The sequence below is a fragment of the Strix uralensis genome, chromosome 3, assembly GCF_047716275.1.
Source record: "Strix uralensis isolate ZFMK-TIS-50842 chromosome 3, bStrUra1, whole genome shotgun sequence".
NCBI lineage: Eukaryota > Metazoa > Chordata > Aves > Strigiformes > Strigidae > Strix > Strix uralensis.
Window position 1 is genome coordinate 108,986,530 of NC_133974.1, and position 15,218 is coordinate 109,001,747.

Consider the following 15,218-nt stretch of genomic DNA (forward strand, 5'->3'; position numbering starts at 1 on the left):
TTCTCTCTGTCCATTTTCACAATTCACTCAGTGGAGCTTTGCTTTCAGTGAATTCCTTCACACCTACGTTACATTCTAGCAGGCAGAAGGCATCTTAGCAATTTGATTTTTTAGCATTATCCACTTGCAAACATGCTATATGCTTTTTTTCACCCCAATACAGAAACTTACTGTGTTTTCTTCTTTATATGTGACATACTTCATGTGATGTCTCATGAAGACAACAGTCAGAATCAGGTAAACAACAGCAAAAACCGTGTGCAGCCAAAGAAGATTATTACTGTCAGAAAAATGTTACGAATATGAGAAACAGGAAGAACCCGTTGTCCAACTGATACAAGTAGCCATGAAGATGCTAAGTAGATCAGAACCTCTCATTGAGCACAAAACAAGGAAAAAAGGTAGTTACTGGTAGTCAGCCACACCTACACAGATGCCTTGGACAGCCATTAGAGTTACTTGCCTACCATAAAATTCTATGGGTAACAGACCTACAAAGGAAACAGATATTCTATGACATGGACATTTTTAGGCAGCGTTTGGCTTGCGCCTTCTCATTCAGATCACCAATAGCACACACCATGCTATTTGCCAAAATGTTTTCTATTGGCCTTATTATTTACTGTGCTGAGTGCATAATTGAACTCTCCTCGAACACAATCCTTACACAAATTGACAATGGCCTAATACAGGGAGTAAATTCTGCTTCTCTGATAGATCCTTCCTCAAAGCTTACAGAAGTTCTGTTCTGTGAACAGCTCTTCAGTTTTGCAAAGAGCATTAATAATTACAATTAACCTAAAATACAGGAACCTATTTTACAGATAAAAAACTCAAACAAACAAAAAATCCCCACTACTTACTTGGATTCATAATGTGGTTAAAAAAAACCCCTGAAGTGCATGGATTCGTAATGTGGTTAAAAAAACCTGAAGTGCATTGGCAGAAACTCTATTGGATATAGTAGCATGGATGGATGTGGATTGGTCAAGTAATAAACCAAAAAATTGTACAGCTTTGTATCTCAACTATTTTACAGACCTTTTAATAAAAACACACAGAAGTAATTTTAACTGTGATCTCAGATATGAGAGATATGCACACACGTAAAGAGAATTTAAATCATTTGCGTTACACATTCTAGTAAAGCTGTTAGCTTTATTTTCCTTCTGAAGTATGGTTTCTTTTAATGTGGAAATTTTTGAAAATAATATCACTAGATGTGCAGTCATTAGCCAAGAGAAACATGTGGTGCAAGAAGTAAGAGCTGAGAGAGTAGAAGCCAAGTCTCCAGATTTCTTATCAGCACTGTAACTGCATAGCCTGAAGCAGAACGTATCCCAGTTTCAGTTGTTGAAGCGTGAATAAGTAATTCCTACCCCATGAGCCATGCGGTAAGTATCAATTCATGTGTTTAGAGACTATGGCAGGAAACAGACATAAGCATAAAAGTAGTCTGTAAGATTTACTTACCCAGTTTGTAAGTTTACTATAGTTGTTCTTCCAAAACTATAGGGATCTTTATCTAAGAAGAACAAAAACAGGTAGCATAATTAACTGGTGCAACATTCACATGCAAACTATTGGAAAGTCAGCTTTTATTTTTTTTTTTAATGTTGATATACTACTTTTTAATGCCAAACATGTTCATTGTTAAAAAGATTTAGAATCATAACTAATGCTGGTTTACAGTGTATTGCATTTTAAAGTTGGGGAAAAAAGCGCAGGATTACACCACATTCAACCCACCAAGAGAAATTCTAGATTATTTTAAACATCTGAATACTAGACCTTTGCAGCAGTTTCCCTTCTCCCTCCAATCTCCCTTCAAGCCCATTAACAACATTGATTAGGGATTTGAACATATTTCCTTCACATTTTTATTCCATCTTCACTGATTTCTTATCTCAGTTTTTTGAACTGCATTAATTCAGTGTTGACAAACCAGTACTGATAACCTTACAAAGGTCAAAAATGAGAAAGTTTATATGACAGTGTTTCTCAAGACTGTCAAGTATTTTAAAAAATGATAATTCAAGGCAGTGAAAATTGAGTGCATATTCACAAAGGAAAGAGACCTAAGTGTATCTGGAAAGCTAAACAATCTTCTAGCATAGACTGTTAAACCACATTGCAAATTAAGTCATCACAACCGAAAAAACTATAAATGCACAAAAACAACATACAGTGGAAGGGGAGAAAGAAGGGGAGAGGCACTAAAACTTCGTATTTGTTTTTCATCTGTATTTTCTAGCATCACAAAAATTAATGTAGGAAAACAGAAGCTCTATTCTCCTGCTTTAGAAGGCCAGCCATACTCTGCCATTTGAATTAACAGAGAGCATCTATTGGTATCCAAGATACTACTACTTTTATCAAATTATAGTTAGTTAGAGAAGGACTATGCACACAAATTGATGTGTATTACAGAATCCATTTTGGTATAAATATACAAGTAGTAAACAGATCAAAAGAGGGAACTATGTTCTGTAAGTTCTTTGAAGGCACCAGCATCTCTCTCTACTTTATGAAGGAGGTGAAGACAGCAACAAGGGCACCAGTTGTGTTAGATTTGATTCTGTAAAACTAGGAAGGCTGGCTGAGAACAGAGATGGAAAACAAGGAAGGAGAAGCAACTGTGAAGTGATAAAGGATCCTTTGAAAGAACAGAAAAAGAAAAGAAATGCAAAGAACTAAAAAAAAAAAAAAAGAAAAGCAATGGTCTTTAAGAAAGCAGGTATTAATATAAACAGAGAATGGATAAGAAAGAGCTCATAAAACGGAAGTCAGAGATGGCAGTTCCACAGAGAAACAATACTAAAGGCACAGGTACAACATATCCCTTTACGGAGGAGGGCTAAGTCACAAGGCTGTTTAAAACACAGGTAGGAGTAAACTGAAAACAAGAACTAGGCCACATTATTAAGGACAATAGAAGAGAATAAATTACAGGGACAAAGATCAGCAAGGTCAGTACACAAAACAAGATGCAACTGTTGTGGTATAAGAACAAGCAAAACAAAACACAAGCAAATACTCCTCCTGAAAGCTCCTGGTAAAAGCAAATGAATTATTGCTTTTTCTGCATTGCTATTCACCAAGATGATCAACTATGAACAACTCTGTAAACATTATCCTGACAAGACTGATAGAAAGCCAGGTATAAAATGGGCTTATAAGGGCTCATTATCAAAAGTGGAAGAATGTTTAAACAGGGTTTAACAGAGTTCTGTCCACCAGTATTCTCATTAGCAACCTGAATGGCAGACTAGAGGACACACTTACTGTATTTGTTGAGTGTGAGTTAATAATGGAAAGAGGTAGGTGTCACACTGGCAAACATAATCAGGACTAGACTGCAAGAAATATGAAATAATTCTTTGCCTAGTCAGCACAGTCTCAGCAAGAACATCTGTCTAGTTTTGAGCTGCCAACCAAGACAGAAAGTAACAGTTTGAGACAGTCTAGCTAGATTAAAAAAAAAAAAAGTAAAAGTTCAAAGGATGGCTGATGATTTTATGATCAGCGAACTAGAAAACATTTCTCATTAATGACCAAATTAACTGGTCTGGTTTATCAAAAAAGAGGAAAAGGCACAGATGAATTGATAATCTTCAAGCAGCTAAAAGGATATTGCAAAGAGGAAAATAATCATCTATCCTCCCCAGTGACAGGTCAAAAAATAGTGATCTTAAATTGCAGGAAAAGAGATTCAGACTGGACACTAAAAAAAGATTTCTTGTCTGTGAAGACAGTTTCCATTGGCAATTGCCACCAATAAAAATCATAAAGAGTGCCTAGATAAACACCAGTTAAGAAGGCATAGGTAAAGTTAATCCTGCCTTGAACCTTCTAGGTCTAGTCATCCATGTCTGCATGTGGTCTGCCATCTTGTTTCTGACAAAAGTTTTTGCCAGACATATAAAGGACCCTCTACTCTCATACAAATTTTACACAAAATGACGCACACAGCAGACTGAGAGGGGAAAACAAAACAAAACCAAAACTTACAAAGTCTACCAAAATTTTTAAAAATCCTAAAAGCTTTTACAATGATATAAAACACAAAATTCTTCTTAGAATACAAACAAAATTCTTACCAAGTAGATCACCCGATAGGTTGACAGGTAATATCACACACACAGACAAAATGCTGACAGCAATTAACAAACAGATGATGTGACGCTGGAAGGCAAGGTAATGTATGGCATCTTCACCACATCTCTCATGAATCTCGTCATCGCTGCATCATAGACAGAAAAGCACATGATCAGTCTACTTAGTATCTTTGGGGTTTTGGGGGGTGGTTTTTGAATATATACTAATTTCTCAGTCTACCCAGTGACATATCCATCAATCCCTATCGGTTTTCAACACGGTTGTGTTCTTTCATGCATAAATCTAACTTCCAAAAGTGTTTTTTTCCTGTGCAGTATCACCATACAAAAATTAACATGAGGGAATTTAAGATGGAAACAAGTGATCTGAAAAGCAAATATAAATCCAAGTTCTTTTTTATCAGCCTAAAAGAGGACAAAGTAATTTGCTGTGACCTCCTGCTTTGACAGTCACAAGGTGTTAAGTCTAGCTCTCAGACTTTAAGATCACACTGTGACAGTGTTCACTCATCTCCATAAAGGCTCCCCAGGAGGAAAATTACAACAGACTCACCTTACTCTTGTGAAATCAAATTAACAGAAAATATTAATAGGCTTTGGAATGAACTCTCATCATCTATCCATTGTCAGCAGGACAGATGATTAAAACAGGAGTTCTTGAAAAAGGAAGGAACTGAACTAGCAAAAATGGAGAAAGACAGGCTCAATCCCCACCCCTTTATTTTACTGTATCCAAGCTAGAAACTGATTTTTAAAAATCATGATTTACTAAGCCCCAAGAGATACAAAGAACGAACATCACACATCTAATGCTCAGTTTCTAGGAAACAGTGGGATGGGCTTTTCCTAGTTCATCAGTTCCAGCCCCTGCTAAACCACGAGTTCTCCACAGAAATCCTTGCAGGGAAATCCTGTTTCCTGCCCAGAAGCCCTAATTGCTTCAAACAGGGCAACACCCACACAGAACTCTTTGAAGGGTAAAAGCCTAGAGCCTAATTATTAGCTCAGAATTCATATAAATGTCATAGATTCACTTAGGTTCACACACTGTCCCAAGATCAGGAAGTCCCTGGGCTGCCAGCAGAAGGACAACTGAAGAAGTATTCCCATAAACTGACCTTGTTTTTATATTCTTTTTCCACCCCACCAGAGGCACCTGTATCACTGTTTGTATTAAATTCTATCTACTAAAGGAAAAAAAAAGAAACAAACCAAAAAAAACCCCAACAACATTTTTGAATGCAACCCCCCTTTTTTAATTTAAAAATAGAACAAAATGAACCACAGGTCACTATTTCTGTTTCATATACTTACTGCATCCGAAAAGCAGCTGTCATCCAAGAACAAAACCCCTATAAATAAAAAAGGAATTTTTTAGGATTTAACATACAAAAAATATAGTCTCTAATCTGTACGATTAAGAGAAGTGTTCCTATTAAGTCAATCTCTTAGCTAAAATGTTGGCAGTTTGTTGCTCTGAAATCATAATTTCAAAACATACAGAAAAATACCTCATACTCTACATACTTTTTACAAGGTACTTCATATGTCTGTCTTCAGAGAGTATTTAAGGGGAGTTTTTTTATTACTTGCACATTTATTGTTTGGACTTCTTAAATTTATACAAGCGTGTCCAAATCCCATCTCCAATGAACAGAAGTCAAGGTGGAGGCTTCTAAGGAATTTTTTTTAAAGGATTGTTTTAGAGCAGAAAAGGTGATTGTTTTTTCCAAAACCATTTCCAGAGACTCTTGAATTTCAGGGATAAGTTCCATGAGAGTCTAATACAAGTTAATCAGTTAAACGGTAGTTAGAAACAACGCTGTGATTACATTAATAGAAAGACTGCTTGTATAGGTTTACAAATCCCCCTATGGATTAGTACAGCAGAGATTACATCTCACTGAACTTTCCAGTATGGTTCAAAAAAAAAAATCTTGTGTCTCAGAAGGCCTCTTCTTCCCAGTGAAGAGTACTGAGCTAAAGAGACACATTTTTATTTAACAGCTTCAATGATAAAGTTGTTTTAGGGTTTTAAAAATGATGAAGAAAACTACACAGATAGCAGAGCAATCCTGATCAAACACCAGTATGCTTTCGTTGCTCATACAATTATATAGTTGTAAGGCTAGATATTGATACATATATAAAATGTTGGCTGCCACCACTGGACAACTCTTGCATGGTTCATTCTGACGCTGCAACATGCAAAAGATGTGTGACTTCAAAGACTGCAGAGAGACTATGGATGGAACCAATTAAAAGTTTGGTAAAAAAATTATCTTCCACTCCAAACCAGTTTTAATACTAAGAGCACATGGTATTATTAGTAGCCTCACACTCACATCCAGTTTTCTCATATTTGTGAGGAAGACAATGTACCATAAAGACCAACTAGGTATTATTTGCAATGTGAACATAATGTAACTTTCTGAACTGTTATTTTAAGCACAAATTATTTAGTAGCCTTTTTTCCTTCCCTCCTTCCCCTTTGAAACTCTAATATATAGTCCCTCTTCTAATTTTTTAAAAAAATAGTCACTTAAAAACAACAACACAAGATATTGGTTTGTGATATGGCAATAGTTTGTCAGGAAATGGAGAGAGATTATGTATGGTTCTACAAAAACACAATACACAATGCATTACTAATTTTTGCATATAGATGGTCTTCCAGTTTAATTACTGGTTCATTGGGCTAGGTGGAATGGCAAATTACAGATTCCATTAAATAGCTTACATTAAAAAAAATATTAAAACTCTAGAATACTTACCCTATCATATTCAAGATCTTCAGGTACTGATGAAGATGTTGACAAGCGGTTGTATCTTGATTCACTAAAATACATTAAATGATGCTCTTAAGTATCTTTAATAACAGATGATGGAATTCCACAGAATTATTTCAACTTTCACAATTCTGAAGTAACTAAGAGAAGTAGTACAAAAATACTTTTTTGCTTATGAAAGCTGTGGTTTTCACCTTGTAGCATATGCTTAATTACAGTAACTTGTGCTATGTCTCATGTTGAAAAGGGAGGTCATGTGAGCTCCTGACGTGACAGCATATAACAGAACTAGAAAGAAAACAATGCTTTATTGGGGTATTAAGACCACAGTAACATAAGAGAATGCAACACAGGTTTGGAAGCCTAGCGAGGATCAGATTTGCAAGCTAGCTTCCTGTTCAGATGTGCCTCATGACAAGAGATCACCTCTTTTCCCTCCACCTTTCCTCCCTCATTTTACAGCCACTACTCAGAATTTCTCTGTACAATTAAATCTCTCACCTGCAGGGCCACCTTCTGGTGCAAACTGAGTCCTGTAGCAAGGCTAGAAACATTTAGAGAGTCTGTAGCCCTCAAAAATAGCAGAGTCCCTGTTTTTAGTTTGTTGCTGAAAAGAAATGTTGCAATGGTGATGTGCCAATAACCACAGGACAACACATGTTAAAATGGAGTGTATTTATAGGCGTATCTATAATATTTTTGACCTGGCTGGCGCAGGTCACAGCCCAGCAGGGACAATAACATAGGCTCCTAGGTGTCTGACTGCTCAAGGACCTGTTTGTCCCATGCAGGCCCCTACAGCCCACATGGAAGCCTATACCTGAGCATCTTCATTCTTGCTGCCTGAGCTAGCTGGATTAAAGCAGCCGCAGTTATTGGCCCTTTTTTTTTTTTTTTTCTCCCCCCACAATTGTACATGGATTACATCTAAAACCACATTTTGAGTCCTTTCCTGCTGCTTAGTTGTGAATTTACCACAACTTCGTTACACCACTAATACCAGGAAGAGGCTCACTGTTAAAGTTTACCCACTTCATAAAGAGACAGCTAGCTTTTAAAGATCCCAAGACATCATCCTGTAGAAATAATTTTTTTTTTTTAAAAAAAAAAAAAAGCTCATTTGCCGTCTTACTAAATATCAGTGAAGATTTCAGAAATCTGCAATGATACATTTCTTTCTTATTTTTAAACCCTTCAGCAATATTATGGCACAGGCTGCATAGGGAGCTCTGGGAAACACTGGGCTTGAGCCAAGATAAACAAAGCGGTTAATATCCTTCTATCACAGAATCACACTGTAAACATCAACATGTAGGTATGTGACATGTTAGCAGACAAGAAGCCTATTTTCTTACCTCCACTTCCTTAACCTGCAACTGTAGAATGAAATTCATGACTATGCCAAACACGCAACTTTAATACTGAAACCACAAAGAGTAACTCTGAGTGGGACGTATTTCACACAAAGCAGCATGAGGATATTTTTAACAAATATGTGCATGTGATTACAAATATACCTAATTTATACAAATGTGCTTAATCTAAGTCCTATTTATGGTACCTACTTCCACATTCCCTAGATGGTTTCAACAAATTGGTTCTGATTGCATATTTTTTTTACCTTTCAGCTTCTGACACCAGAGCAACACGACCGTAGTCCCAGAATCTCTTTCTTATAACGGAAAACAGTAATATTAGAATCTAGAAAATAAAAACAAAGATCTTTGGATATTTATTTTTCCACTTCATAACAATTACTCTTCGGTGTATAGGAACTGTCAAAAAAATGCTACCCTCACTCCTAAACCAACTGTCATACATTAAGCAATCCAGTGGTGGCTGTGCTACAAACCAACCTGCCTGGGACTAAAGGACCAGAACACCTGCCTTCCTGCTCTGATTTATACAGGAGGAGAACTGCATGCAAAAATACTTCTGAACTGCAAGCGTAGGAAGGTTTGTGACAGAAAAAGTAGCAAGCAGTACTTCAGAGGAAGTAAAAACTTTCATAAATACACCTTTACTATTATTCATTACTTAATGACCAGAATTATGACTTGCAATTTTATTTTATTTTGAAACAATGATGTAAACAGACTGCAAGGGGCTCAACTGTTTTCTCAAGTATGAGAATTATTTTTATCCTCAGTAAAAATAATATATTACCATAACTTATAAAACCCAGAAACTTATATTTGATCTCTGCAATGTATTATTCATCTTCCCCCTATATTTTCACTTTGAGAGCCTAACAAGAAAAAAACCCCTAACACTAGGTATTTCATAGATGCATTTATTTCGCCTTTTTTTTTTTTTAAATAAACAAGTTGCTCTGTACAAAGCAACAAAGCAGAAGTAACAAGGCCTGTTTTCTATGCATATGTAGCATACGCCCTTACTCCTAGCCCCTCCTACATCTCATACCTGTTTCGCTAGAAAGTGCTAGTGATGTAACTTATTTGGATCTATGCAAATACTGACTGGCCAGCCAGGATACACATTAAGACTATCTAGGCATCTGGATTACACAGCTAATTTCCACATTTCACAATAAATATAACCTTCTTCTAAGAGCCTTCCTCCCAACAGGGATTATTAATTTAGATCTTCCTCCTTCATCTGGCCATTAAGCTTCATGCAAGCAGGAAAATTCTCTAGACTCTTTGACAGCTTTGGTTGAAATTGGCTAATGGATTCTACGGTTATTAGGAGGAACTGCCAGATAAAAATGGGAAGACAACACAATATATAAACCTCACTTCCGTAGGAAACCAGCCTAGATATAATATTCAGAAACCCATCAGCTGACAGTTACTAAAGGGATATGCAGTAAACGTGCACAAAAATAGGAATACAGGAGTTGCTAAATAAATTGCAGTACTTGGTACTTGGAGAGAAGCCTTCCACACTGCACCTAACTCTCTACCTAACGCTGTTTGAGAGGAGAGTTCAACATCAAGGAACTCAAAAGCAGAGACTTAGTACGTCAAAATTCAACCACAGCTTTACAAAAAAAAAAGTCCCTCCATTCCAACAAAATCTTATTAAATGTTGTGGCATCAGTTTCACAGAGCAGTAAATGCTGTACATGCTCAGAAAATGGATTTATGGTAGCGTGCTGCATACACCGAATCAATAGCAAAGAATGCCACTATGTAACTTTTAGGAACATCCCCTATATCCCTACAAAAATACCAGTTCAGGTAGTTTTAAGTTTCTCCACAGTAGCTTTCTAGAACTCAGGAACTGTGTCATTCCTTTAGTCTCATTTTTCTACTACAAGCCTCACTTACCAGGCCAATTTGCAGGTCTACAGCTCTCTTTCTGGTGGCTTAAGACCACCTAGACCAAATTTACATTAATAATCATAAGTTTTATTGGAGTCTCAGGCCTGTCCTGGAGCCTCCAGACCAGCAACTAATCCTATTCCTCCTTTTCTCAGGACTGAGCTGATCAGTACATTATTTTGTCAACAGCTTTATGAAATCTAATTTTAAAAAAGTTTGTGAAATGACAGATTTTCCATATTGTATTTCATTTTGAATAACAATCAAGTTAGCAATGGTGTTCTCTTCCTGAAAAGGTACCCAGTACCTAAACCCAGAGTAAGGAAAAAACTTCCTTGCAGTTAAGACAAAACATAGAAATCTGAGCTACCACTACAAAGCTCACCATGACCCTATGATACTTTACTCTTTCTACATCCACACAGCGACACTGTCACCCCATGTGTATATGAACCTTTATCAACACTTGAACAGTGCTTTGAGGTTCCCAGCATGGCCTTAGCCCATTTCTTATTCTGAAGATTCTCAGAAACAAATCCCAACCTGATAAATAAGAGAATTCTGAACAATCTAACTTTTGAGAAGGCCAGAGGTATGTTCAATACAAGAAATAGAAACTGGACTTACAAAAAAGAAGGTTACATCAAGCAGCAGGACAGTTGGGATTCCACCAAAAGTTACTCCTTGGAGCACTGTGCTGCCCCGGGCAGTGCTGTAGCAGTACGTCTCATTTGTTGAGTTGAAAGGTACACTTCTATTCCAGAAGTAGACTAGATGAGAATGGCCAAAACCCAGAAAAAAGAAAGGGTTCATTTTGTCTTTCCCTAAAAAAAAAAAAAAAAAAAAAAAAATAGAAAAAGTGAAACAACCATGTGAAAAGCCTACCTGGTATTTGTGAGATATACTAATATTACAAATATTAAAAGTGCAGAAAGCTTCTGAAGTAGTTTCCCAGTGGAAGAGAAGTTGTATTTGACAATCTTTCCCCTTCACCTGTAAAATATTTTGCGATAACTGACAGGCTGAGTTATCAGCAGTGCCCAAGCAACAATTCCAGACATCTAACTAATCATGTCCTCTACAGACATCCAAGGAAGACTACAGAAGACCCACACAAAACAAACTTCTCTATCTGCTAATCTGTAGCATCAAACTACTTATTCCAGCCTGGATTCTGATTCTAGGAGTAACACAGGATATTAGATATTCCAGCAATAGCAGTTTGAAGATTTTGTTCCTAGTTGATGAGCATGTGTGAACGTACCGGCTTGTGAACTTTGTATTCAAATATCAACACCTCTAGATTATTAACAAATTTGGCACTAATTCCATGGAAAAGAACTACTACACAAATATACATACTCCTCTCTGTTCTTGGGCTATTGTGTGATTTTTCCTTTTTTAATAGGAGAATTCAACTGAAAGAACAGCACAGCAATCACAGTCTATCACGAACAAGAAAGAACAAAGAGTATTTCTAAGAGAACAGCCATCTACCTCATTTTTGGTCAACTGACCTGCTTAGATAATGTACTAAAGTGCAAGACTGCACAAGATTTGGCTATTGATACAACGGTCTTTTTATCACTGCATGCAATTGCTCACTTATTTGGGGGCTTTCCACTTCAAACATTTCTTTTCTTGGATATTACTAACTTCATGGTTCCCATGTAGTACTTGGGACAAAAGTATGCTTCATGCAGAACACACTTCATAAAGCAAGCACAGCCCAAAAAACTCTATCCTTTGAAAGCAAAGGTCCTCATCACAGGTCCAGGGTCACTACCTTTCTGATATCATGCCTCTGTATGAGAAATGCACATGTATCTGATGACAGCACTATTGTGGATGCTGAAAACAAAACAAAACCAAAGCGAGAACATTAATAACTACAAATTCTCCCTCTAAACATCAGAAAAACAGCATAGAGAATACTCCTCCCAAACCAGCATTTACCAAATGTTGGACTGTGTGACATGAGAGGAAGAAATGTTGTCCCAATTGACATGTTTCTTCGCAGGAAAAAAAGAAAATACACACTTCTAAGGACTGAAATTTAGTGCTGACAGGAGAGAGTATTTTTGAACATACTTTGGAAACCTTGATCACAACAACTGCAGAGACTGCACGCTAAATTTTAAGTATCACGCTGGATCTCATCAGACACAGTTTCCAGTTTTTGAAAGCCATTATTTTTAAATACGCCAGCTGTCAGGACGAGAACGACGGGTGGAGCCGCGCTGCCGCAGCCGAACGAGCGGCACTTCGCGACCTTTCCGCACCGGTGCGGGCTCTAGAAACGCGAAACCGTCTCCCCTGTTTTGGCTGGACCCCGGCAGCGTCCCCGGCCCTGGGAGGGCCGTGAAATCGGGGCTGACGGGCCAGCTTCCCCCGGCGGCACACCGCAAAGCCCCAGGGCTCCCAACTCCAGCCAGCCCGCCCGCTGCCTGCTCGCCTCTGGGCGAGGGGGGGGGATGGTGTAGCCCCCCGCCCTGCACCGCCCCTCCGACGGGAGGGGACGCCCCCAGGGCTGCCCCGGCCGCCCGCTCCCCGCCCCGAGCCGGCCGGGGTCCCGCTGCGGCCGCCGGCGGAGAGCGGGGAGGCGGCCCAGAGGAAAGAGCTGCTTCCTCGGGACGGCCGGGCGGAGGGGAGCGGCCCCAGCCGGCAGCACAGCACAGCCCAGCCCGCGCCCCGGCGGCCCCCTCAGGGCTCACCTCGCCCTCTCACCGCCCGCGGCCACCTCACGCAACCCCGTCCCGTCCCGTCCCCACACGCCGGCAGCGCCGCTCCCGCCCTCCCGTACCTGCACCGGGGCGGCCGCGGTCTCTCCCCTCCCGTCTCGCCCCGTCACCACACGGGGCGCGGCGCCGAGGCACCGTCCCGGCCCCGAAGTTACCAGCCCCAGCAACAAGCCGCGGGAGCCGCGCATGCGTGGCCGGGCCCGGCGCTTCGAGCCCGCGGCGGCCGCCATTGGTGCCTTCCTCACAGCCCCGCAGGCCTTTGCCGTGGGGCATCGCTGCCCTTCGCCTCGCTAACCTTCTGTTCCAGCCCCTGAAGTGCTTCCCTCAGGGAAGGGACCCTCGAGTAAAATAGCCGGGGAAAAATTGCTGTCGTTTTTCTTGCACTGCTGTCCGTTTTCATCTGCCGCCAGTATGACATGGCGGGCAGGCGATGCAGTCACCCGGTTTTAATTCAGCGGGGTTTTATTTTAGCACAGGAGACAGAGCTCTGCTGGGAGCTCGTTTTATTCCCACATGGCGGGGTCAGCGAGAGCTGCTGAGTCGAAGGCCTGCATATGCCAGAACTGCCTTTGAAGCATGTTGAGCCAAGCTTCCCCTTATGCAATATCATTGAAATTATATCTCTGATGGCTTACAACAGTTATTTTAGAAGTCCATAGCTTATCTATGAAAATTTTATGCTGGATCCTAAAGACAAAATCTCTGGTGAAGAATGAAGGATATCCTAACTACTTGGTGATTTCTCAATTTTAATGTTAGTGCGGCTCTGCTTTGCAGCAAAACCTTTTGTGCCTCCATGACTCACATTATCCACTAACATGCCCCTCCTTGATCCAAACAGAACTTTTTATAGCAAAAAAGGAAGAAGATATGTGAGATTTCAAGAGAAATTTCACAATTCCCAGTCTGGTAAAGTGGGCAAGTGTGCCAGTACAAGTGAAGCAGGCCATTCACTAGGTTAGGTAGCTCTGAAATAGATCAAGTAATAGTAGTAATTTCAATGTACCATTAAATATTAAAAGCCAATTGTCTCCACATGCCTATAAAGAGAAATAGCATTCAAATGCTGTAAATTGGAGGAAAAAAAAAAAAAAAGAGACCTAGGGAGTTTAATGCATCTATGGCAGAGCTGGAATGAGACTGATTCCCTGCCATCCACAAGGACATCTTATTCTTTACAGGGGATAATGGCTTCCAGCCAGGCCCCGCCATCCACCTCTTCTCTACCCTTTAGTGTTCCCTCGACAGCCATTTCATACCCAGCATTGCCAACCATCATCATCCTCCTGTGTCTTCATCCTTTGCCCCTGATTGGCATGATTGACCTCAATGAGCAGCAGGCATCCGAGGAACAAGATTATGATAATGATGAAAATGTAACTGTTCAGAGGGAGGCAGGGAGACCGCTTGCCTTCAAAGGTTTGCGCCCTACCTCTAGTCTCATGGATGAAGCAGCAGTGATGTTTCAGAACAGCGACCCACTCTAAAAACAACCAAATCATTAGGGCATTGCAAGGTTCAATCTGATGTCACACTGATCAAAATCTCAGCCATCTGTTGACTTTTATGTTTAAAAGAAATGGGCATCCCAGCTGCCAAGAAGCCATCATCTCCTCCAGTTGACAATCCTGCCTCTGCCTCTCCATCTTCAACTCCTTATGTCCCCTGTATTCAAACTGTGTGTGTTACTTAGGGCCCTGCATGCACACCTGCTATCCTGCTCCCTGCCATTTTATTAATCCACAATTGATTCACTCTGTCAAATCCTTGTTTCACTATTCAGGAGTGCCTGCTTGGTGGAGAGCAGCATTTGGCTGTACATATGCTACGTGCCTTCCCCCACTCCATCCCACAAAAAGGGAGAAGTCCCAGTTATCTGCAGTAACTGAGAGACATTTCAAGATGATAGAATTTCATAATTTATCTAGCAGCTGCATTGTAGATAATCTGTGATTTTAACTTGGCTGTAACAATTATGTTACTTAGAATATGGCATAGAATTTCTCAGCTCAAAGCAGAGTGGTTCAGATTCACTGCTGGAATAAATGAATGCTGTTAATTATTTTAGCTTTAAAACACATTCTCTTCTACTCAGGGCTATGTTGGTGGGAAAGTTGTTTGGCATGAGTGTAGTACAGTAATTATTCCATCCTGGCTTTCCTGGAATAACTCTTCCTGTGGACAGTTTATTTCAAAACAGGAATTAAAAGTGGAATAGTTATAATCACTTTTTTAAAAATTCAATTTTACTGATGTAGCTGCAGCAGAGTAGACCTGCCATAT

General features: G+C 39.7%; 1 protein-coding gene across 1 annotated transcript in view; it reads right to left on the reverse strand.

The window, feature by feature from the left end:
* TMEM63A (transmembrane protein 63A) overlaps positions 1 to 13,087 on the reverse strand; it is a 33,838-nt gene extending 20,751 nt beyond the window's left edge. The window contains exons 1-8 of the mRNA XM_074863836.1: positions 12,998 to 13,087; positions 10,822 to 11,018; positions 8,529 to 8,608; positions 6,893 to 6,956; positions 5,433 to 5,470; positions 4,101 to 4,243; positions 1,474 to 1,525; positions 172 to 280 (exon numbers count right to left, since the gene is read on the reverse strand). Coding sequence (XP_074719937.1) covers positions 172 to 280; positions 1,474 to 1,525; positions 4,101 to 4,243; positions 5,433 to 5,470; positions 6,893 to 6,956; positions 8,529 to 8,608; positions 10,822 to 11,007 — 672 coding nt within the window. The 5' untranslated portion in view covers positions 11,008 to 11,018; positions 12,998 to 13,087. The remainder of the gene's footprint in view (positions 1 to 171; positions 281 to 1,473; positions 1,526 to 4,100; positions 4,244 to 5,432; positions 5,471 to 6,892; positions 6,957 to 8,528; positions 8,609 to 10,821; positions 11,019 to 12,997) is intronic.
* Between the last annotated feature and the right edge of the window lie 2,131 nt (positions 13,088 to 15,218).